This window comes from Mastigoproctus giganteus, chromosome 2, assembly GCF_048544385.1.
Source record: "Mastigoproctus giganteus isolate SK-2022 chromosome 2, ASM4854438v1, whole genome shotgun sequence".
NCBI lineage: Eukaryota > Metazoa > Arthropoda > Arachnida > Uropygi > Thelyphonidae > Mastigoproctus > Mastigoproctus giganteus.
This window is the reverse complement of record NC_143576.1, coordinates 200578689-200603948: the sequence shown is the minus strand read 5'-3', so window position 1 is coordinate 200603948 and position 25260 is coordinate 200578689. Positions and strand designations below refer to the sequence as shown.

Genomic DNA, 25260 nt, shown 5'->3' with positions numbered 1-25260 from the left:
ATATTCTTGCACCCTTTCTATTTAAGTGTATCCCATCTCTGTAGAAGCAGTCTCTCCTGTTAACAAGTACAGACCAGGCTGAAAAAAATTCTACCCCTTGAGCCTTGCACAATATTTCCAGGGCCGAATTAATCGACAAGGCTCGGTGTGTGTGTACAAGCATTGAAAACAATAGAAATAAAATGCGAATTTGATTTAAATATGGGATATTTATGATCACATGAAGTAGTAGTATAAAAAAAATGATATCATTTGAAATATTGATATCTTGTCTTTTATTCACTGCTTGAAATGTGAATAGGTCATTTTCTTCATTATGGAAATAAAAATTTGGATATTTTTACTGATTACAAAAACAAAACAAAACAGACCTTTACTGACTCAGTAACTCCTGTATCCACCAAGTATATTCCATGTGAAATTCGTATGTTTACGTTTATGAAAAACAATTCTTTCAGCCTTGGGGTTGTTTCTTAAAGTCTGAGATAAGTATTTTCATCAATAATGAAGAACTTGAGGTATTTTCAGGAATAGAATTAAAATTGCATTGTGAGAACAGAAGAGACTAGGTGAGTGTCCCCGTTTCTGCTCGTCTTGATAAATTAGAATGAGAGAAGGAAAGGAACCAATCATTAAAATCCTAACCCTTCCCCCTATTTTTAAGGTAGAAAAGTAAAAGGGACAAAAGGCTTATGTACCATCTTTATACAATCAAAAAAAAATTTTTTTTTTTATTGTTCTGTGAACAAGTTTTTAGTTATTAGCATCATTCAATGCACAATTTAAGATGCATCCATCATCTTGCAGGAAATCAAGGTATTAGAGATATTTATTTTCACAGAAGGATTAAGTATTGTCATGACAACAGGAGGAGTGGAGACTGAAACTGTCAAGAGTCTTGAAGACGCATTAACCGATCTTAGAGTAAAAGTTCAACGGACCAGAGAACATCATTATTGTTCTCAAGTGTCTACGGGTATTAGTTTCGATAGTCAAGATTGGTTAGCACACGCATTACGAAATTCTTTGCGTATAGATGGTCTGTCCGCATTGTGCGATTGTCAAGCGGAAAAATTAAGTCCAACGCAAGCGAACGAGCTGAAAAGGATTTACTATGTGACAACATCAGGTAGCATCTACAACAATTATTTCCTCAATCTTTTGTATCGATGATTGGATCATCTATGTCTCGACTCGATGTTTATAACTCAGATTTGGATCTGAATGTCAACGTCACTACTCATGGACCCAAGGTGTGGCGAGCAGAGATAATAAGAATGATCAGAGAGCTTTGTGATGAGCTGAATAATCAAACCTCATGCCTAGGGGCAGAAGTTATCATCCGCACCCGGATGTCATTTGTTAAAGAAATGTACCCAAGTCAAGGATTAAGGCGAGGAAAAATTCTCGTAGATATTTATATCAATCATTTTTCGGCCGAAGCTAATATTAAGTTATTGTATGCCTACACTCAAATTGATGTAAGAGTTAGAAATCTTTTAAATTTTAAATATCTGACCAGGCAACTTCAAGTTGAAGGAACTGGAAAGTATGGTGTTTCTTCACTTGGTTTGTCACTATTAGTGGTGTATTTCTTACAAAGAATTCATCCACCGGTTCTTCCAGTGTTATCAGGACTACCTGGTGCGCCAAGAGACCATTGGATAGAAAGAAATCCAATTCACTTCCAAAATGAAGTGGAAAGAATACCAAGAAGTTGGGCTGGATCTAAAAAGAACAAAGACAGAGTTGGTGAACTATGGCTTCGAATGTTGTTATATTATTGCGAAGAGTTCGACCACCAGAACACAATAATTTCAGTAAGAAGGAGAATTAATTATTCACGAGCAGCAAAACCAGGATGGAATTCGCCATTAGCTATTGAAGATCCTTTCCAGTTGGATAATAATTTGGGAATGTATTTCAATAAAGTAGATTTCGGAAGATTTAAACAAATTCTTCGATCAGCCCTGTATACAGCCGCCACCACAGAAACTTTATTAGAGAGGAGAATAGTTGAAACCCTCAAAGGCAAAAGTATTCCTTTTAGATCTAAAAATCTGTCAGTAAATTCTTGGAAGTGAGATTTAGAAACTCTGTTACATTGTTATAAAAAAAAAAAAGGAAAAAAATATCTTAGTGAATTTAATATCCATTTAGGCTTAAGTTTTGAACAATATACTGTAATCTTTTTGCTTTGCATTAAGATGCAGAAGGATATGATAGAAGAAGAAATATAAAGTTCGTCGATATATTCCATGAAGTAAACTGGAAAATGGCAGAATTATCAACGCCTCGAGGATAGTACTATGGGAAATAGTAGTTCTTTGAAATCAACGCTAATCATTTTATAACGCTGCACTATTTTGTGGCTTTATTCAAAGTCCACTTTTTAACTGATAGCCGAGGAGATAGCTACATTTATAGAGAGCTACTTTTAAGTAACAGAAAGAGAAATGATGGATCTTGTATTTTATTTCACCGAGTTATTGTGCTTTCAGACGTCAGCGTAACTTACAATACAGTTGACGTGCAATACACTTGACAAAAGCAGAAAAATGTGTGGAATCCACACATTTCAAGTCTGCCTATGAGAAAACTGCGGTATTTATTATGGAGGAAGTATTTTATTTCGAAGATATTTCTCATACATAATGTTTGGAAACCATTGAGATTTAATCTTTATGGATTAACGCTATTTTTATTCTATTGAGCTATTTTTAAATAATCGAATCCCAGAATCCCAGATATCAAGTATCAGTGTTTAGTTAGTTTGGAATTTATTGAAAATATAGAAAAAAGGGATAAAATCGCACTAAGAACAACACTGAACTAGTACTGAGGAGTACTTCCAACAGTGGAAGTGAAAATTTCATGTATGATAGAGAAATAGTGTCCAGGCAGAATGATCTGAAATGTGGGCATGCTCAAGAGATGGTTTATACATCCAACATTGCCAATGCAACCTCTACAGTAGATTTTTGCACATGGTAAATGAAAGATCTTAGGGGAAACTTTTCACTCAGAAAAACATCACATATCATAAATGATGATGGATATTTTGTAAAAGAGAAGAAAAAACCGAATATGCCCATATAGAACTAAAATATACAAATTTCATTATTGAACTAACAAGTGTTTAGCAGTAGATTACACCATGCCTCCTCAAACCCCAATACATTGTGAAGGATGTATGAATATCCGAAATAATCAGCGAAAATTTCTATGTGGTAAATTTCATTTCTTAAAACACATCAGGAAGATTCAAATGCCTTTTCTACATAGTTTGAGTAAATATACCAGACCACAGATGAACCGTTGTCCTCTTACAAGGAACGTGTCAACTCAAACGGATATCACTGTCAGAGAGCTCAAGATTAAAGGAGTTGCATTAGCATTAGCATTAGTAGAGGCATATGATGCCAGAAAGCAAGTTATGCAGCATCAGCCAAAAAAAAAAAAAAAAAAAAAAAAACCTTCCAATTCACCCCTCTGTTCCTTCAAAATACCTGTCAAGCTGAGCGTTAAATATATTTAGGCTTTCAACCTCCACAACAAGGGATGGAAGTCTGTTCCACCAACCAACTACCCGCTGGCTAAAGACAAATTTCCGCACATCTATCCTACATCTGTCTTTCCTCAATTTGAATTTATGCCCTCTCAGGTGATTACTCTGAGCAAAAGGAAGAATTCCATCAGCATTGAGCATGCTCAAACCATACACCTCTATCAGATCACTCGCTGGTGCCTAGTCTCCAGACATTGTAATTTGCAAAACTTAAGCCTTTCTTCGTAAGAGCACCCCTTTGTTCCATTCACTAATCTTGTTGCCCTTCTCTGTACTCGTTCCAGCAGCTCTACATCCTTATTGAAATGAGGTCTCCAGACCTGTATATAGTACCCTGACCATTGCCTTATACAAGGGAATAATCACCTCTGTATCCCTGCTAGAAATATTCCTGTATATCAATGACAAGACACCGTGAGCTACACTTGCAGCCCGTCTGCACTGCTCAGAGAACTTCATATCTGCACTGTCAGAGAACTTCATATCTGCCTTCACAATTACCCCCAGGTCCTTTTCATTCTCTACCACTGTCAGTGTAATACCACAGAGTTGGTACGTTGCTCTGGGGATGCTGTTTCCCATATGTAGTACTTTACATTTGTCAATGTTAAACTACATTTGCCACCTTTCAGCCCATCTGCTCAACCTTTCCAGATCCTGTTGCAGCAGTATAGCGTCAGTAGCGTCCTTAACAACCCTGCCAACCTTTGCATCGTCTGCAAACTTGGAGATTAAGTTTGATATACCATCATCAATATTATTTATAAATACAGAAAACAATAATGGACCGAACAGTGAACCCTGAGGGAGTCCACTAATAACATTAGTCCACGATGACCAGTGTCCATTGATTACCACTCTCTGTCTTCTCCACCTCAACCACCCCTTTATCCATAGCAGCAATCCTGAGTTATCTTTCCCCCCCCAAGGGACAATTACCTGGAGATCAGCATTTGAGGAATTGGTAGTGGATATTTGGAAAATTGAAGCCATTTCTGCATCGAAAGATTTTCAAACTGGAATGCAATGTGCTCTCATCAGCAGAACTATGGATAGGATTTCCAGTAAATGGAAGAAAGTCATTTATATACAAGAAGAAAAGAGTGGGGGAAAGAACTGAACCTTGGGGAACACCAGCATTAGTGAAAAAGTTATAAGACATATATACAGGGTGTTTCAGTTAAACGCTTCAGAACTTCTAAGAGGGGTAGGGTACATCCTGACAACTCGAAATCATATAGCAATGTGGGGTCGGAAATGCTTTCCTGAAGCGGTGTTGTACACAGAAGCACCATAAAGAAAAGAGACCGTAAGTGAGAAATCGTTTTAATAATACATGAAAAGAAGCAAAAGGTACATGGCTTAAAGTAAGTGTTCGAAGTTTCTTCCACGGGCTACAATGCACGCCTCACATCTCCGACGCATGGTCATCCGAACATTCTGGAATACTCCAGGCGAATTTCGAATTTCTTCGGCAGTTACTGCGATTCTTGCAACCAGCTCCTCAGCATTGTCAACAGGGGTGTCATAAACTAGCGATTTCATATGACCCCAGAAATAAAAATCAAGACATGATAGGTCGGGTGACCGAGCAGGCCAACGCACGGGACCACCACGTCCGATCCACTATTGACCAAATGTGACATCCAGGTAGTTACGAACATCTCCGCTATAATGGGAAGGGGCTCCATCGTGTTGGAACCACATTGTCTGTTGCGTCGATGCAGAAATCTGTTCATCTCTCAAAAGTTGTGGCAATACTTGCTGCAGAAAGATCAAGTAGATAGGTCCGGTTAGACGACGCGGTAACAGGTAAGGTCCGATGAGGTGATCTCCCATAATACCGGCCCGTACATTGACCGAAAATCGAATCTGTGCTGCACGACGTCGTATTGCATGCGGGTTCTCGACCGCCCAGATATGGTCGTTATGCGTGTTGAAAATTCCTTCCCTTGTGAAGGAATTTTCACGGTCATATGAAATCGCTAGTTTATGACACCCCTGTTGACAATGCTGAGGAGCTGGTTGCAAGAATCGCAGTAGCTGCCGAAGAAATTCGAAATTCGCCTGGAGTATTCCAGAATGTTCGGATGTCCATGCGTCGGAGATGTGAGGCGTGCATTGTAGCCCGTGGAAGAAACTTTGAACACTTACTTTAATCCATGTACCTTTTGCTTCTTTTCATGTATTATTAAAACGATATCTCACTTACGGTCTCTTTTCTTTATGGTGCTTCTGTGTACAACACCGCTTCAGGAAAGCATTTCCGACCCCACATTGCTATATGATTTCGAGTTGTCAGGATGTACCCTACCCCTCTTAGAAGTTCTGAAACGTTTAACTGAAACACCCTGTATATATTATCTACTATTCAACCGTAGTGAGTAAGTGATGATAGATGGATGGTTGACAAACCATAAGATGGAAGCTTATTTAGAAGACCTTTATGCCAAACACGATTAAAATCCTTTGAAATGTCAAGAGCAACTGCTGGTGTTTCACTTTTCCATTGAATTTGCCGATAGATGGGTATCATAAGCAAGAATATCATATGTGGATCGACAGAGACGGAAACCGTACTGGTGATCGTTGATCAGATGGCAGGTTTCTAGTTAGGTTTAAGATTTGGCGGTTAACTGATTTCTCTATTACTTTAGAAAGAGTAGAAGTGCAATGGGACAATATTGGTTGGAGAAATTTGTCACCCTTAATTTTTAGGAACTGGCTGGATATTAGCAAATTTTCAAACAGAAGAAAAAAACTTTTGAAATAAGTGACAAAAGGCTTTAAGAACTAGTGGAGAAATACCATCAGGACCTGGTTCTTTCTTAGCATTATTCATTTCACAATCATTCGTCGTCTCAGTTCTAATCTCAATGATGTACATTTTCACTTACAGTCTGCCAAACCCAAAGTAATTTTTCTGACAGAATCCCAGATATAAGTTGATCCAACCACTGCTCATTTAAGTTGTTCAAATTATTCGCTGTATGATTCCTTTCGCTTCAAAGATAGTATTTGCGCATATGTCCGTTCTGATATTTCCTGTCAGAGACTTGTAATCACTTGGAACTCTTTGACTTCCTCTCTTTGAAACTTGACTTTCTCCAGTCCAACTTTTGTAACAGTGAAGTAATTTTCCTTGATATTTTTAATGTTCATAACTCCAGCTGGCTTCTATTTTCTAGTCACATGGACCCAACTGGTCAAGATGTTGTTTTTTGCAATTACTAATGACCTCGCACAGATAGTTCATTTACCTACCAGAAAGCAGACAATCCTATCCATGTAACCACCATGCTTAATCTTTTTCTCACAAACAACCCTTCTAAGTACATGGTCAAGGTGAGTGATAGTCTAGGCAACTCAGATCACAACTTGGTGGTGGTCTCCTCCCCAACGGAGCTTTTCTCTCATGGCTATTCCCAACCTCATGTTGTTTCACATTACAAGAGCATACACCACCTCCTATCATTCCCAGTACACTCCATTCAATGCTTGGTTTTCCGTCAAAAGGATGTCAGAATTTTGAAGTCTTGTTACCAAGAAGCACGTCCTGATTGCATTTCACCAATTGCTCTCAAACCCTGTCCTCCTGAACTTCCTCCTGTTCTGTTGCCTTTTTTTTTAAAACTCTTATTCCACTGATGTTTTTCCTTCTGCTTAGAAATTTGCTCATATCCACCCAGTTCCTAAAATTGGTGACAAATCCTTCCCATTCAATTATCGTCCTGTTGCACTTACTTTTACTCTTTCTAAACTAATGGAGAAATCTATTAACTGCCAACTCCTAAACTATCTAGAGCTAGGGTTCCCAAACTTTCTTGTTTCACGGACCCTTAGTGTCTCAGTAATTTTTTGTCCCCCTAGGCCAAAAGAAATACCTAACAGTTCCGTTTATTAAGTAGTTAGGTCCAAACAATATAATAAGTAATGCTGAAACTGTGAACTACTTTGAGTTAGTAGCTTGTTCAGTGTTCGACAGTATCGAGTATCGTTGTTTCCCTCCAAAATTTAAAATATATCGCGGCGCCCCTGCAAGTTTGCTGCAGCGCCCTGGGGTGGTTTGGGAACTGCTGATCTAGAAAACTTCCATCTGATTAGTGATTATCAGTATGGATTGATAGAGATGGAATTTGTATCAACCCACTGGTGATATACTGGCTTGTTTCCCATCGATGAATAAATTCAATCGAAAAGTTTAGTGAAATTATTTTGATTGATTGGCATTATTATTATTTGCTATATGGTGCAAGGAAGCCTGAGGCTTATGCTGCACCAGCCAAAAAAAAAAAAAAAAAAAAAAAAAAAATTCCCCAAGTTAGCCTGAGTGAGAGAGAGAGAACTAGAATGGAATCACCAAGAAAGAGAAGAATGATGACATCCTCAGGACTCTGAGTGTGCCAAGCCCATACTCACCAGATGTGATCCCCCCAGGTCATAAGGGTCTTCTAAAGAGCTTCCATCTTATGGTTTATCAACTGTTTTTTTAATTAGGTATCGTTTTCTCTCTGACCACTCACTAAAGGTGATGCCTTCTAAGTTTCCCACCAATGCAGATGTTCTTGTATATTAATGACCTTCTTCCAATGACCAGAAATCCTATCCACAGTTCTGCTGATGACAGCACATTGCATTCCACCTTTCAGTTCGAGAAACATTGCCCTGCTCAAACAGCTTCAACTTCTCAAACTTCCATTTCGAATTCCTTAAATGCTGATCTCCATATAATTCTACAGTGGGGCCAAGATAACTAATTTCAATTCTTCTAAAGGTGTACTGTCTTATATTTCGCAAAAAGGATTTTTCTGCTCCTATGCAATTCTTCAATGACACTTGGATTTCTAGACAAGATCACATATCTCTATCGGGGATTACCCTGACTTCTAATCTCTCATGGCATAAGCACATCACAAATATTGCTTTCTCTGCATCTAAAAAACTGGAGTTTCTCTTTCACTCTCAGCGTTACTTTTCTTCCAAACAGTTGTTCACTCTATACAAATCACAAATACACTCTACCATGGAATATCGTTCTCACATCTTGGGCAGTGAATATAAAACCCTCAGGCTTATAGATTCCATTCAAAAGAGGGCAGTTAGTTTAATTGATGGGCTCACATCTGGGTTGAGTATGGGCTTGCCACACCCAGGGTCCTGAGCTGGATATCATCATTTTTCTCTTCTTGGTGATTCCCTTCTACTTTTGACTCTCTCTCTCTCTCTCAGGGTAACTCGGGAATTTTTTTTTTTTTTTTTTTGGCTGGTGCAGCATAAGCCTCAAGCTTCTTTGCACGATATAGCTAATAATAATAATAATAGGGTTGCCATAAAAAAACAACTTGATTTTATTTACTGTCATATTGTATATGTAACTGTGTGTCAGCTGGAAGATAACAGGAGTGTCACTGGCAATATCAGGCATTTCAGCTTCATTCAAGAACTGGGCTTTTCCAGATGACAAATCTTCTCCTGATGCTGAAAGTCAGATTAATCATTACGATCATCTAAACGTAACGTAGATGTAGTTGTACATGGCCACAACTTATGCCATTTGTAAATTAAAGTATTATATCTTGGCACCTTTATTAGCATTAGCAACATCACATGATGCAAGAAAGCAAGCTTATATAGATTGCTTTCTCGCTCCAAATGTTTGTCAAGTGCCTTGAATCTATTTAAGCTATCAACATCTATAACGACAGATAGATGTTTGTTCCAACAATCAACCACTCGCTGGCTAAAGGCAAACTTCCGCACATCTATCCTAAAATCGTCTTTCCTCAATTTGAATTTATGCCCTCTCAGGCGATTATTCTGAGCAAGAGGAAGAATCTCATCTGCATTGAGCTTGCTGAAACCATTCAAGGCTTTATACACCTCAATCAGATCACCTCGCAGGCGCCTAGTCTCCAGACACTGTAATTTTCAAAACTTAAGCCTGTCTTCGTAAGAGCAACCCTTTGTTCCATTCACTAATCTTGTTGCCCATCTCTGTACCTGTTCCAACAGCTCTACATCCTTCTTGAAATGAGGCCTCCAGACCTGTATACAGTACTCAAGGTGTGGCCTGACCATTGCCTTATACAAGTGGATAATCACCTCCTTATCCTTGCTAGAAAAATTTCTGTATATCATTGACAAGACAACATGACCTACTCTTGCAGACCGTCCAAACTGCTCAGAAAACTTCATATCTGCCTGCACAATTACCCCCAGGTCCTTTTCATTCTCTACGACTGTCAGTGTGGTACAACAGAGTTGATACGTTACTCTGGGTCCCTCTGACAAATGAAAAGTACTACATATGGGGCATACGTCCCATATGTAGTACTTTACATTTGTCAATGATAAACTTCATTTGCCACCTCTCAGCAGTCTTCCATGTGCAGTACACTGCTGCAACTTTTCTAGATCCTGTTGCAGCAGTGTACTGTCATCAACAACCCTGCTAACTTTCGTATCGTCTGCAAACTTGGATATTAAGCCTGATATACCATCATCAATATCATTTATATATACAGAAAACAACAATGAACCCTGAGGGACTCCACTAATAACATTGGTCCACGATGAGCAGTGTCCATTGATTACCACTCAGCCTTCTCGCACACAACCATCCCTTTATCCATAGCAGCAATTTGCCTCCAGTGCCACACTGCTCCAATTTGTGCAGCAGTCTTCCATGTGCAACAGTATCAAAGGCCTTTCTAAGATCCAAATATATGATAAAGTTATTCTTTACATCCAGTTCCTTTGTGACTATATCATAGTATCCAATCAAATTAGTCAGACAAGACTTCCCTTTAACAAACCCATGCTGTGTCCGAGCTATAATTGAAGTCTTGTCTAGATGATCCTGCAATGCTTCTTTAACCAGGGCCTCCATTAATTTCCCTGGAACAGAAGTAAAACTAACAGGTTTGTAATTACCTGTCTCCCTTTGATCCTCCTCTGTGGATTGGGGTCACATTTACACATCTCCAGTTCATGGGTACCTGCCCTGAATCCAAAGAAGCTCTAATTATGGCTAAGGGTTTGCTTACTTCCTTTGCCGCCTCCTTTAATATAACTCGATAGATTCCATCCAGCCCAGTTGCCTTTCTTGTGTTTATCTTCAACAATTTCTCCTGCACTTTACTCTGTTATTACAAGATTATCTAGCTAACTGCCAGAGTTGAATACACCTCAAGCATTCCCCTCTCTGAATAATTCATGTGTGAAGGTCAATGCAAAATATTCATTTAGTTTGTTAGCTACCTGAGCAGGGCCATCAACAGTTGAACCATCGATATCAAGTGGACCAATCTGATTCATCCCCTTCCTTCTAGAGTTTGCATAAGTAAAGAACTCTTTGCTATTTTTCTTTGCATCCTTTGCCAAAGATTTCTCGTAATCTGCCTTCGCCTGCCTAACCTCTTTTGTAACTTGGGTACACACCACCTTATATCACAGGCTTCTGTGTCACATGTTATGTATCCCATGTCAAATGTCTAATTAGTTCATCTGACATCCATTTAGGCCTAAACCTTGAACAATATTTCTTAGTTGGTATGAAAAGCCTAGTAGCTTCCAAGATTAATTCTTTGAATGCTTCCCATTTTGAATTTGCTGTTGGTAACATCATCAGTTGGTTCCACCGTATAGAATTTGAATACTGTCTCAGACCACCATAGTCACCTTTATGAAAGCAAAAACCCTTCCCTTTACCCTTGATGGTAGTTAACTCTTTGAGTAAATCCCACTTCAGCACACTGTGATTGCTGTCACCTAGTGGTTCCTTTATCAGTAGATTCTTGATGCATGAAGAATCACTACTGATAATCAGATCAAGAGTATTATTCCCTCTAGTTGCTTCCCAAACAAGCTGCTGTAGAAAACAATCATCCAATAAACCCACAAAAGCCTTGCTAGTGTGTAAGTGACCAATCCACAAATTCCACTCAATATCCGGGAAATTAAAATCCCCCATTATAAGACACTCTAATTTACTGGGCCACTCTATTTCTCTGCACAATTGCTCATTATAGTCATCAGATTCATTAGGCCTATAACACACACTTTGATTTTTCCTTTCGCAGTGCTTATGTCACACCAAACAGACTCAATATTGCATTGTCCACCCACAATAATTGGATGCACTTCCTTAGATATTGTTTCTTAACTAACGACATAACCCCTCCGCCCTTCCTGTCTATCCTTTCTGTACATTGTACCCCCAAAATTTCAGTTCTGCACTGCTTATATCTGTGTGACACCATGTCTCTGATATCCCAACAATATCTGCCTTTGATATCTTAACTAGCAGCTCAAGCTCATCGAATTTATTAACTATACTCCTAGCATTGGTGTACATGCAAGTATACATGCACCTGTTTCTACTCTTAGTTACTCTAACACAGCCCATGTATTTACTTGTTCCAGTATGACTCCCAGCAATCCTGGAAATTCCCATTGTCTTGCTTTCCAGGCTGCTGCTCAATTGCATTTCAATAGAAGTAGTGCAAAAATCACTTTTACCTCTGCCAGGGGCTACTGTTAATCTTTTAGTCTGTGTATCGCCCCAAGCTAGCAGTTTTCCAACCCACCTAACACTGCCTCAATAGCATCAGCAAATATTCTTGCACCCTATCTATTTAAGTGTGTCCCAATCCTGTAGAAGCGGTCTCTCCTGTTAACAAGCACAGACCACGCTGAGAAAATTTCTACCTCTTGAGCCTCGACAAGGCTCTCCTCATATACTTCCTCCTATGTGTCTGGGCAGAATTGCAGACAGTTTCAAATTCAACCCCCAACTCTCGGCTTTTTTCACACTGTCTTGTACTTGTTAAGTAATTCTGCCGATCTCCTACTCTTAATATCATTAGTGCCAACGTGTACAACAATATCACCCTTTGTACCCTTAAATGATGATATATGCCCTACGTTATCAACCTTTGCCTCTGGTAGACATACCCTGGTCCTGTTGCATATATCCTTTTTGCACAATATGTTCCCTGTTTCCCTGACAATAGTCACCTACAACTAGTTCCTTTGGGACCAGCACATTCTGCCTTGGGGGTTGCTGCTGTGTTGCGTGAAATTCAAGTGCAAGCTCTGGTATTGATGTGGCCAGCTGAGAGATTGATGGGCCCCTCAATTTAAATTCTTCGAGGGCATCCACCATGTCCTTCAAGCTCTCATATAAGCTTATAACAATGCCAAGTTGGCGCCTGAATTCCTTGCACTCCTTACATTGCGCACACACACAAAGACATTCCCCTTGGCAATATGTCCCATTCCTGATTGTCCACAAACATCTAACAAGCAGTGCATTTCAACACTGATTCAGAGCACAACCGCCCCCCTCAGTTCTCTCGAGCCACAGCACTCCCACTAGTTTGAGCCTTTTGCTTTGCTGTTCTGGTTTGAGTCATGATTTCTATTCAAGGTCAATAAAATTGCAATAGAAAATATAACCCTAAACCTATATCCCAATGCGGTTATAACACTATATATATATATGTATTGGAATTTTATTGAAACATACTAGGTTGACAACGTTTCATCACCATAAACAGTTTTTAATGTTTCATATGTTTCTGTTGCAGATTTTTCCAGTTTAAAGCAAAATTTGATATTTGCTTGCTGCTCCATTGCAAAATTGTGACATGAAACATTAATGTTACTAAAGGAACTGTTCTTATTTGCACCCTATCAGCCTACTGGACTATCACTGTCCCATCATCTTTTGGGGAAAGTCTGAACAATGTACCACTTCGGTTTATTTTCAGACTCATCTAATATGACTGCAACAGCACCAGTCCAGGAACTTTATTGCCAGGCCTCATATATGTTCTTCAAAAGAAACTGTTGCTTGAATAAAGAATACAGAAAAGACATTCATTCCCAAGTTTTTAGCCACTCACACAGACATTGCAAGGTAGCTGATTTCAAAAAAAAAAAAAAAAAAAAAACAGAAAATGACATAAGAACTTAAACAGCAAACTATTCTCAATAGCAATGAAGATCTAGAGTCAAGAAAATATTCTTTATTCTTCACCACAATTCAGAAATATACATAGGTATATTTCAAAAAATTTTCCCTGAATAACAGGGAAAATTTTTTGAAATTTACCTGACCTATCTGATTGACACCAACCATGAATATTTTACATATTTTGAGTAATAAAACTTTTCATAAAACAGTATAAATTTAGAGTTGAAATTAAACCATTTTCAAATTAAAAATTTCAAATGAAATACTAATTGAATCGATGAGATCAGAAGGACATGAGTCATTAATTTTCTGAAAATGAGTTTTAGGCATATTTTCTTTATTAGTAAATGCATATTACATGCAAAAGCTACATCAGTCCAGTAAAATCTTCCTTAAAATATTTAGCAGTGAATTCACTGATGAGTCCAGAAATAACACGAGTCATTGGCCGAATGAGTTTCTGCTGTCAACCCATCTGGATGTGCTAGTGTTGCTTGGTTCCTGTATACTAGTTTAATAATAAAAGCACGAATTCAGGAACTTTATTGCTACACCTCATATATACTCTTCAGAAGAAACTGCTGCTTGAATAAAAAATATTAAAAGGACATTCTTTACATAAAGTCAGATAATAATTTCTACCTGTACAGTTGTGTTTTTCAGATGGAATACTTGATAAGTAATTTTGTTTAGCTTTATTTTTTTAATTTATTACAATGTCAAATGTTAGTAACAGTAAATCTGATTCAGTGATTTCTGAATCAAGAAAAGGAAAAGGGAAACAGATAATCACAAAAAAAAAAAAGTTCTGTAATTCAAAAGTTAAGAGGATCCAACATATAAACTGGAAAGCAAAAATCGTTGAGGCTCGTAGAACTTGTTTGGACTGTCTGTGCTGTATGGGTTGTTTCAATAGGTTTGATTTTGCTGAAAAACAACAAATTTTAGAGAAATTTAATAATTTTCACTTTACAAAAACTACACATTATGGAAGAAAATCACTTGATTATTTAGATGCTAGATCAGATGTCAAAACAATGCATCTTTTGTAAAACTCAATCCAGGTTCAATGATAAATATGAATTCTATTTAAAATATTTTAGAGAAAATTTTCACTTAAGGTTTGGTCAACTACAGATAGACACTTGTATTAAATGTGAGGAATTATAGATGTGTAAAAAAAGTGCAAAAGAGAAGAAGTCACTGTAGAAATTTGCTTTCATTACATGCAAAATATGTCATGTGTCCTTGTACAGGATGTGTTGTATATGAGGCAGTTATGATTATATTGTTTTGGTATACATAATCACCTCAGGGGCTCACACTGGTGAGTATAGGCTTAGCACACCCAGGGTCCTCCCCCCCTTCTCTCTCTCTCTCTCTCAACAAACCAACCAACCAATCAACTCTCTCAAGGTAACTCAGGAATTTTTTTAGGCTGGAGCAGCATAAAGCTGCAGGATCATCTAGACAAAAATTCAGTTATAGCTCAGACGCAGCATGGTTTTGTTAAGGCAGGTCTTGCCTGACCAATTTGATTGGATACTATGATGTAGTCACAAAAGAACTGGATGCAGGGAATAACTTTGATATTATATATTTGGATTTTAGAAAGGCTTTTGATACTGTTGCACATGGAAGACTGCTGCACAAATTGGAGCAGTGTGGCATTGGAGGCAAATTGCTGCTATGGATAAGGGGATGGTTGAGTGTCAGAAGACAGAGAGTGGTAATCAATGGACACTGCTCAACGTGGACTAATGTTATTAGTGGAGTTCCTCAGGGTTCAGTGTTGGGTCCGTTGTTGTTTTTGGTGTTTATGAATGATACTGATGATGGTATATCAAGTTTAATGTCCAAGTTTGCAGATGATACAAAGGTTGGCAGGGTTGTTAAGGACACTACTGACGCTATGCTGCTGCAACAGGATCTGGAAAGGCTGAACAGATGGGCTAAGAGGTGGCAAATGAAGTTTAACATTGACAAATGTAAAGTACTACATATGGGAAACAGTAACCCCAGAGCAACGTATCAACTCTGCGGTACTACACTGACAGTGGTGGAGAATGAAAAGGACCTAGGGGTAATTGTGCAGGCAGATATGAAGTTCTCTGAGCAGTGCAGACGAGCTGCAAGAGTAGCTCATGGTGTCTTGTCAATGATATACAGGAATTTTTCTAGCAGGGATAAGGAGGTGATTATTCCCTTGTATAAGGCAATGGTTAGGCCACATCTTGAGTACTGTATACAGGTCTGGAAGCCTCATTTCAAGAAGGATGTAGAGCTGCTGGAACGGGTACAGAGAAGGGCAACAAGATTAGTGAATGGAACAAAGGGTTGCTCTTATGAAGAAAGGCTTAAGTTTTGCAAATTACAGAGTCTGGAGACTAGGCACCGGCGAGGTGATCTGATAGAGGTGTATAAGGCTTTGAATGGTTTGAACATGCTCAATGCCAATGGGATTCTTCCTCTTGCTCAGAATAATCACCTCAGAGGACATAAATTCAAATTGAGGAAGGACGGATGTCGGATAGATGTGTGGAAATTTGCCTTTGGCCAGCGGGTGGTTGGTTGGTGGAACCGACTTCCATCATTTGTTGTTGAAGTTGATAGCCTAAACAAATTTAAGGCTCAACTGGACAGGTATTTCGAACAAACGGAGGGGTGAAATGGGAGTGGTGTGTTTTTTTTTGGCTGATGCTGAATAAGCTTGCTTTCTTGCATCATATGCCTCTACTAATGCTAATGCTAAGCCTCAGGCTTCCTTGCACCATAGGGCTAATAATAACTTAAAGACAGAAATAACAAAGTTGTACTTGTACATGAGAGAGAGAGAGAGAGAGAGAGAGAGAGAGAGAGAGAGAGAGAGAGAGAGAGAGAGGGGGGGGGTGCTAAAAAGGAGCCAACAAAGTGTGCTATATGCACATGAAATATATTGACTCCCATATTCCTAGTAATTTAAAAAATTATACCTTTTAAGTGACAGGTGATGCTCAGGCCAGAAAAAAAAAAAAAAAAACCTGATGAGATATTGTCAAGCATTTAGATACTGTCTGTTTCGATAAAATCGAACATTACTCCTCAATAAGTAAGCATTCTTTTCTCCCAGATGATAGGAACTTCAGGACCATTAAAACAAAACTTAGAAATTATGATCAAATATATACACCTCAACAGTACAAACAAATTATCAAGAGTTCAAGCCAAAAATTTGATGTTCAAAAAATATATAGGCAAATACTGGATTTCAAAAGTTAGTGGCCATTTCACTTCAAAAAATCCTGTCTTGCCACTGAGCCCTTGCAAAAAAATGTGCCTAAAATTCATAAAAAAAACTTTGGTGTAATCACAACTCATGCATTTTTCATGTGACTTCACTGAATGGAATTATTTCTGTCCATGAGTATATAGACAGGATAATTTCTTACAGTTTCAAAGTTCTCAGACCAGATAATGACAACCTTGTCAGTTTACCCTAAAACCAAGCATATCCTGTTGGAAAAGTCCCTAAACCAAGGTAAAAACTTGAAAACATCCAACAGCTTCCAGCTTATGTTGATGAAGAATACAAAGATTTTTATGAAGAAATATTAGATCACTGGCCCATTAATGAATGTGAAGAGAGTGTCTAAAATGAAATTTATTAAAATTATTCAAGCTTTTGTGAATAAAATACTACTGCAATTCCACACTATATCAAAAAATAATATTTATGTTTGTTTCATATTTTTCTCTTTATTTTTTTAAATTCCGGAGTTGAAAATATAAGACCTGACTTTACTTGCAGAAACAATACGGATCAGCCTTTTTTATTTTTGATTTAAAATCAAAATATAACCCAACATTTGAAAATATATTTCATCATGTTTTAAAAGTTACTGTGATTAATGGAAACAAACAAAAAATAATTTTTAATGGCTACATCAAAGAAAAACAGTTTTATGACTCCTGTAAAATTTCAAATATGTGACATGTTTCTGATCTCATTAATTCAACTGTATTTATAAGCAGCTGAACCAAACACAAATAATATAATTTTAATCAAGCTATATTGCTGAAAAAAAAAGAAGGAAATAATGCCTAAATGACTAGTGTTCATTAATACGAATTCTGATTCATTGAACAGTAAGGTAAATGATTGTAAACATCGTTTCCAGTAGGAAACACTCTTAAGCACAGCCAACACATGTGACTCTTACAATTTATACAAGTCATATGATTACATCCTGCATACTTCTCAATTGGAATTTTACAGGATGGGCATTCTTTTCGTGCTGAGGGATCCAGCTTTATCCATTCCTAATCAGAAAAAAAAAATCCTCAGTACACATCACGGCTTACAAAATATAAGACTATTCAAAATTTTCACAACAGAACACAATTTCATTAATTTTGAGATCATGAGGCAAGATAATACTTAGACTAACGCGCATTTAGGGCTAGAGCCTCAAGCTGCGACCAAATTTGGACTATGTATATATTAAGTGCTATAGCATCATAATACACAGCCATTTCTGAATAAACAGAAAATTTTTAAGGCGGCATCGTTTTAAGTTATATCTCATATTGTGAATACCTTCACAACGAGTTGCCATGATATTGCACTACTTCGAATAAGTAACACTTCACCTAAGGAGAAGACTAATGTTACTTATTCTCAGATAGGTACCACCACCCAGACGGCACTGTTTCAGGGCTATTTTGTATATGTGTGGGATAATAACTCGACTATCCAATTGTCCCTATTAGACTTAGAAAAGCAAAAAGGGAGGGAAAGTAACAGTAGGAGTGGAAGAGGAAAAGAAACGGTGTAGAAGAATGAAAGGGACAGTAACTCCTTCAACTCACACCACTCAAAAACTCATAATAAACTCCTTGAATAGGCAACACTTCCCCAGTGGAGAAGGCTGTTGTTACCTATTCTTGGAAACTCCGGACATAATCAGCCCCCCCCGGTGACGTTTCAGGGCTATTTGGCCCTTCTTCGGTGGGTGCGTACCCAAGTGATGCAATGATGGCAAAACAGTTATGAAGTATAACTCCACAATATGAGAGATGCCTGATGGTGTATGATGTATTTAGACTAAGGCGCATTTAGGGCTAGAGCCTCAAGCTGCGAACAAATTTGGACTATGTAGAACGGCCTCCGTAGCCGAGTGGGCAGGAGCGGGAGTGCAGTAGCACACGCTCTTTGAGTAGACAGGGGTTCAAGCTCCTGACTACTGAATATGGTCGATCTGCCAACCCGCACTGGACCAGCGTGGCAGATTATGGTCCATTTTTCTCTCAGCATGAATTGTTGAGGAGGCTTCCATCCTGCAGTGGGTTGATAATGGCTGCACTTTACTTTTTTATATATTAAGTGCTATAGAATCATAATACACAGCCATTTCTGAATAAACAGAAAATTTTTAAGGTGGCATCGTTTTAAGTTATATCTCATATTGTAAATACCTTCACGAGTTGAAGAAGGGCCAAAAAGCCCTGAAACGGTGCCGTCTGGGTGGTGGTACCTATCTGAGAATAAGCAACATTAGTCTTCTCCTTAGATGAAGCATTACTTATTTAAAGTAGTGCAATATCATGGCAACTCGTTGTGAAGATATTCGCAATATGAGATATAACTTAAAACGATGCCGCCTTAAAAATTTTCTATTTATTCAGAAATGGCTGTGTATTATAATGCTATAGCACTTAATATATACATAGGTAAGATAATACTGAATTATCAAAAAAAAAAAAAAAAAGAGGGAAAAATAATAAATGTATCCATTAATAAATTTAGGATTACAGGCATACCTCGGTTAACGTTACCTCTGATAACGAAGCCTCGATATAACGAAGTCCGCAATTTCAAGCCCCATTTAACATAAAAAAATATTCCAATTTAACGCCAACGCCTGACAATCATCCGATTGGTGACTGACGGCGATTCGTTACGTATTCCCGAGTGCTCCCGAGCTGCGGGCGTGTCTGTTATAACAGTTTTGCACGTCAATAGCTTAATTTAGTTGTTGTTTACATGATTGACGTTGTTTCAGTGTGGCGCATTGCAATAATTGACGTAGGTTCTTTGTAGCATTACATAACGTAGATTTTGTAAATTTTATTGGAAATATTTTTGTTTTAGTTAATTAAAATGTCAGAATCAAAGAAAAGAAAAGCAATTTCTTTGGAAACTAAACTAAATATCGTACGACGTGTTGAAAGCGGCGAAAGAAAATCCGATGTGGCACATTCTTTAGGATTAGCGCAATCAACTTTAACAACCATACTAAGTCAATCAGAAAAAATAAAACAGTCTGCTCAGAATTGTACAGATGTTACAGCAGCAAAATTAACTCGCTTAAGGAATCCAATTTTAGAAAAAATGGAGAAAATGTTAAGTTTGTGGATAGATGATATGTCACAACGTCATATGCCTTTAAGTCAAATGGTGATTCAAGAAAAAGCATTATTTTTGTTTAATCACCTGAAATCTAAACAAACTGAAGAAATTACGGAAACCTTTGGGGCTTCTCGTGGTTGGTTCGAGAAATTTAAAAAACGGGCCAGGATTCATAGTGTAAAATTAACAGGAGAAGCCGCAAATAAGTTTCCAGAAAAACTAAAGGAAATAATTGAACGTGAAAATTTTCCACCAAATTTGGTGTTCAATGTTGACGAAAGCGGTTTGTTCTGGAAACGGCTACCAACAAAAAGCTTCATTTCTATTGAAGAAAAATCAGCTGCTGGGTTCAAAGCAGCAAAAGACCGTTTAACATTACTCTTTGGATCAAATGCCTCTGGCGATTATAAATTAAAATTGTTATTAGTTTACCATTCAGAAAATCCGAGGGCGTTAAAAGGTAACATAAAAATGAATTTACCTGTAATATGGAAAGCAAATAGAAAAGCGTGGGTTACCAAGGAGTTATTTACTGATTGGTTTGTTAACCACTTTTGTCCTGGAGTAAAACGGTATTGTCAAAAAAACAACTTTGAAGAAAAAGCTCTTTTGTTGTTAGACAATGCTCCGGGACATCCTACTGATCTTAACACGTTGGACACATGCATTCCTGTCAAAGTTGTGTTTCTTCCAGCAAACACAACTTCCCTGATTCAACCATTGGATCAGGGAGTAATAGCATCATTTAAAGCTTATTATCTGCGTCGAACTTTAAGCAATTTAACTGAACTAGAGGATAAAGAGGAAATGACAGTTAAAACTTTTTGGAAAAACTACACCATTAAAAACGCAATTGAAAACATTGATAGTTCTTGGAAAGAAGTCACTAAGAAATGCTTAAATGGAGTTTGGCGCAAAATATGGCCAGAAGTTGTACTAGAAGAAGAAAATAACATCCAAGAAATTAGAAATGAAGTTATCCAAATGGCTCAATCAATAGGTTTCGAAAATGTTGATGAAGAGGATGTTAGAAATTTATTGAATGCAGAAGATGATTGTTTTTCAGTGGAAGATTTAGAAAACCTTGTTAGCAACGAAGACAAAGATAATGAAGGCGAAGTTAAAGAAGTTCCTGCCGAAAAAGTGTTAACAACCAAAGATTTAAAAAGGTGCTTAAATGACATTGAAAACGTTTTAAATTTTTTTAATGAAAATGATCCTGATTTAGGAAGAAGTGTTATAGTTAAGCGATCAGTGTTAAATGCAATAACTCCGTATAGGCAATTGTTAAATGAAAGAGAAAAAAAGCATAAACAATCAACTTTAACCTCATATTTTAAAATGTGATTTCACTTTGTATGTAAGTTGACTGTTTATTTAATAAAACTTTTCTTTGTTGGAAAAAAAGCTTTTCATTTTCTTTACGTAGGAACGTATCCCTATTCTGGCCATAGTATTTTTACCTCTGAAAACGAAGTTTCGCTTAAGTAATTTCGTGGAACGCATCCTATTCGTTAATCGAGGTATGCCTGTATATGTAAAAACACAATGGTTTTAATACTAAAGATAGAATAAACTTTCTTAGCCACAAATTACAAGCAGCACCCATTTTAAACAAATACCATCATTACAATGGTGTGCTTCATAACTGATGGTGGATCATCAGAAGGTGGTCTTGATTAGTCAATCTCTGATGATGGCTTGTAAATACTGAAGCAGTTCTATCCAAGTTGCTAGTTAGTTATTTGGTTGTTAGGAGCATTAGCAACTAAGGCCATATTGCTCCAGGATATGCGGTGGTCATTCCCTGACCTTTCTGCATCCTCCGTATTTGGTCGTGATGGGCTCGAACCCTGGTATCCAAGTTGCTATGTGATATAAAGAAGTTAAAACATTATTTTAATATACACTGAGTGGCTAATTTATTATTAGATACACTTAGCTTCTTTCATGAAATGGAGCACTCCCATAACATCATCTTGTGTTTGCACTACGTTATACACTGAGTGATCACTGAATTATGACCACCCCCTATGAAAACTAAATGCGACCCGCTGACGTGAGGTACGAGAGTGTGCAGTTAGTTGACCTACATAGCATAGATAAGGTGTCAGTGGTTCAGTGGGTATTAAAATTCCGAGCATGATGGGTAAAAGGAAGAATTTATTGGACTTTGATAAAGGACAGATTGTGGGTGCTCGATGAGCTGGTGCCTCAATTTCCCAAAAAGCTGAACTGGTGGGGTGTTCGAGAGCTGCTGTAGTTAAAGTGTACCAGGACTGGTGTCAAAATGGTCAAACAACGACCCGACGGAAAAACTACAAAGGTCAGCGAAAGGTTGGCATTAGAGGTGAGTGCCGGGTCCAACGATGTGTACAGGCAAACAGACACAGCACTGTTGAAGAGTTGACTACCCAATATAACATGGGCCAACCCGGAAAAATATCTAGCATGATCATGCGTCGCACACTCGCACGTATGGGCTATACCAGCAGATGACCCTTACGGCATCCTCTCCTAACCAAGGTTCATTGGCGTAAAAGACTCGCCTAGTGCAAAGAGCATGCAAGTTGGATGTTAGAAGACTGGAAGGTGTGCTGTTCGAATGAGTCATGTTATTTACTCCACACAGTGGATGGTCGTGTACAGATTTGGCGTCAACAACATCCATCATGCATGGTATCAAAAGTGCAGGCCGTTGAGGTGGTTTTATAGTGTGGGACATGTTTCACTGGCAGGAACTTGGATCCCTGGTGCATGCGGAACAACATATCAGTGGTCTCCGTTATCATCAACTGCTTGCTGACTGTGTACACCTCGCTATGTTACACTTTTTTCCGAATGGCGATGGTATCTTCCAAGATGACAAAGCGCCGAGCCATCAGGCACTTGATGTGCAGGAATGGTTTTAGGAACACAGTTCTGACTTCCAGCATATCGATGGGCCTCCACACTCCCCCCATATCAATCCCACAGAGCACTTGTGGGACACTATGGAAAGGCATATCAGGTGTCTGGATACACCAATCACCTCCATACCTGCATTGCTGACCACATTACACACAGCTTGGTTGACCATACCACCGGAGCACTTCTGACATCTTGTTGAATCAATGTCATGTCAGATAGCTGCTGTGGGCAAAAGAAGGACCTACGAAGTATTAGGTAGGTGGTCATAATTCAGTGATCACTCAGTGTATAAAGCATGGTCTGATAAAAAGGAATGCCACATGTGTGCTATTCAGTGCAAGAATGGGCGAGACCATTAAGTGACTGAACATGGCATGGTAGTTAGGGACAGGTACACCAGCATGAGTATCCAGGAAACTGTAGCCTGTTGGGTTTTTGACATGAAAACATCTTGGGCGGCACCCACTACATTTTTGGACAGAAGCAGAAGTAACTGATAACGAAAATGTCAGAAGGAAATGATGTCACTTTCTAAATGACGCTAATGCAGTCACTAACGTTGATTCGGTAGAGTAAGTAGCGAGCTCATGCTCGCTACGTAGTCTACCAAATTTGTCATGAATTTGCAAGTAATATGGTAGAGTGAGTAGTGGGCTCATGCTAACTACTTTCTCTACCGAATCAACATTAGTGACTACATTAGCATCATTTAGAAAGTGACATAATTTGCATCATTTCTGTTTCGCATTTTCATCAAAGATGTTTTCACATAAACATGTTTCGTGAGTACAAGGTACACATGCATGTTTTTTATGTATGACTGTGTATCGGACATATCAAGGATGGACAAATAACATCCAGCCAATGGTGGCCCTAGGGTCAGAGAAAACTTGCTGATTCAAGAAGCCAATGGAGACTGACATGACTTGTGCAGAGTAACAGAGAGGCTATTCAGTGAATAAACAACCCAATATGACAGTGGTAACAAGCAGCATTTGAAAATGCATAACTCATCAAACCTTGTCACAGGTAGAGTATTGTAGCCGATGACCAAACTTGGTCATCAGTTGTAATACAGTGGGCCGAGCTTACAGTGAGCTTGGGAACATCAACTAAACTAAATCAACTAGATGATTGTTATTTGTATCAACATGTAAGGGAATGTACTGGGGAAAAGAATACAGTAGCCCACATCATCACTCATGAGCCAGATGACATAATAGGGCTGACAGTACATGAACCAGTAGCAAGACCTGGTCCTTCAGATTGTCACAGACATTCTCTCAGATGTGCCAAATGTATTTGCTACCTGGGAGTCTAAAACCCTGATGGAACTGATATTGCGGTTACATTCAATTCAAGTGGACACAATTTCGGTGAAATCAGGACGGTCTGTGACAGCCAAATCCTCTGCTTGCACCTTCATGATGGTGGGACTGTTAGTAATCCTGGGTATAACCTCCATGCACAAGAACACTATGGGTGACCACCCAGGTGTGAACCAACGTAAGCAGGGGGTCGAGGTGTGGCACCCACATCACATGAAGGAATGCTGCCCCTCTGTGTTACCAGGCAATACTAGGTGGCAGATGACTCATCAACTGGTGCAATACCTCACTTTGCTTATTGGAGGCTTGAAGTGGTGGAACCCATGTTTAGTCTCCACAGCAAAGTTCCGGCCAACCCTTCCCCATGTCTTCCAACATGCAGTATGACTGATGACTTTTGAGGTTACGATGAACATCATGGTGAGATCCAATTTTCCTTATATTTTGAGGGTACAGCTTTAAAACGGTGTTCGCAGGCCAGCCGCTAGTTAGTACACTGGATAGAACCTATTGGTAACTGTTTAGGAGGCTTCTGGATCAGCTAGTATATAATCTTGCTACCTCTACTCTGGCAGATAGTGACTGGAGAGAGTCCGAGTACTTTGTATGCAGGGGACATTGTTAAGGACACATCATATGTCAAGGATCTGGGAATATTCTTACCACGTGTATGCCATATCCAAAAATTTCACTACTTCATACAGCATGTTGGCCCCACACTTTTTCTTACTATTGAATACACCACAAATTGTCAAACTAATATAGTAAGCGTATCTGCGAAAAGATCTAAACCTCCCAAACACTTCCTAGTTCATTTCACAAATATACGTGGTCTCAATTCTAATCTCAACGATGTCCATTTCCACTTGCAGTCTGCCAAACCCCATGCATTTTTTCTGACAGAATCTCAGTTATTGGTTGATTCAACCACTGCTCATATCAGTTGCCCAAATTATTTCCTGTATGATTCCTTTCACCTCAAAGGTGGTATTGTGCATATGTCCATTCCGATATTCCCTGTCAGAGAATTGGTATTTGGAATCTCCTCTTTTCGATCTTCTCTGGCTTAAAATCTCTCTACCTCAAT

The 25260-nt window shown here is 38.5% G+C and overlaps 2 protein-coding genes across 2 annotated transcripts in view; one reads left to right on the top strand and one right to left on the bottom strand.

The window, feature by feature from the left end:
- Positions 1–1169: 1169 nt before the first annotated feature.
- On the top strand, positions 1170–2084 carry LOC150089908 (terminal uridylyltransferase 7-like). Its single transcript, XM_090390127.1, has one exon. The coding sequence runs from the start codon at positions 1170–1172 to the stop codon at positions 2082–2084; it is 915 nt and encodes a 304-aa protein (XP_090246253.1).
- A 12278-nt stretch (positions 2085–14362) lies between these two features.
- Positions 14363–25260, bottom strand: part of LOC150089907 (uncharacterized) — a 166013-nt gene continuing 155115 nt past the window's right edge. Inside the window, exons 6-7 of the mRNA XM_090390126.1 lie at positions 17782–17846; positions 14363–14474 (exon numbers count right to left, since the gene is read on the bottom strand). Of these exons, the coding sequence (XP_090246252.1) occupies positions 14363–14474; positions 17782–17846 (177 nt within the window). The remainder of the gene's footprint in view (positions 14475–17781; positions 17847–25260) is intronic.

What these genes read in the sequence shown, in the direction of transcription:
- LOC150089908 (XM_090390127.1), top strand. Translation starts at nt 1,170, where the DNA reads ATGATTGGATCATCTATGTCTCGACTCGATGTTTATAACTCAGATTTG.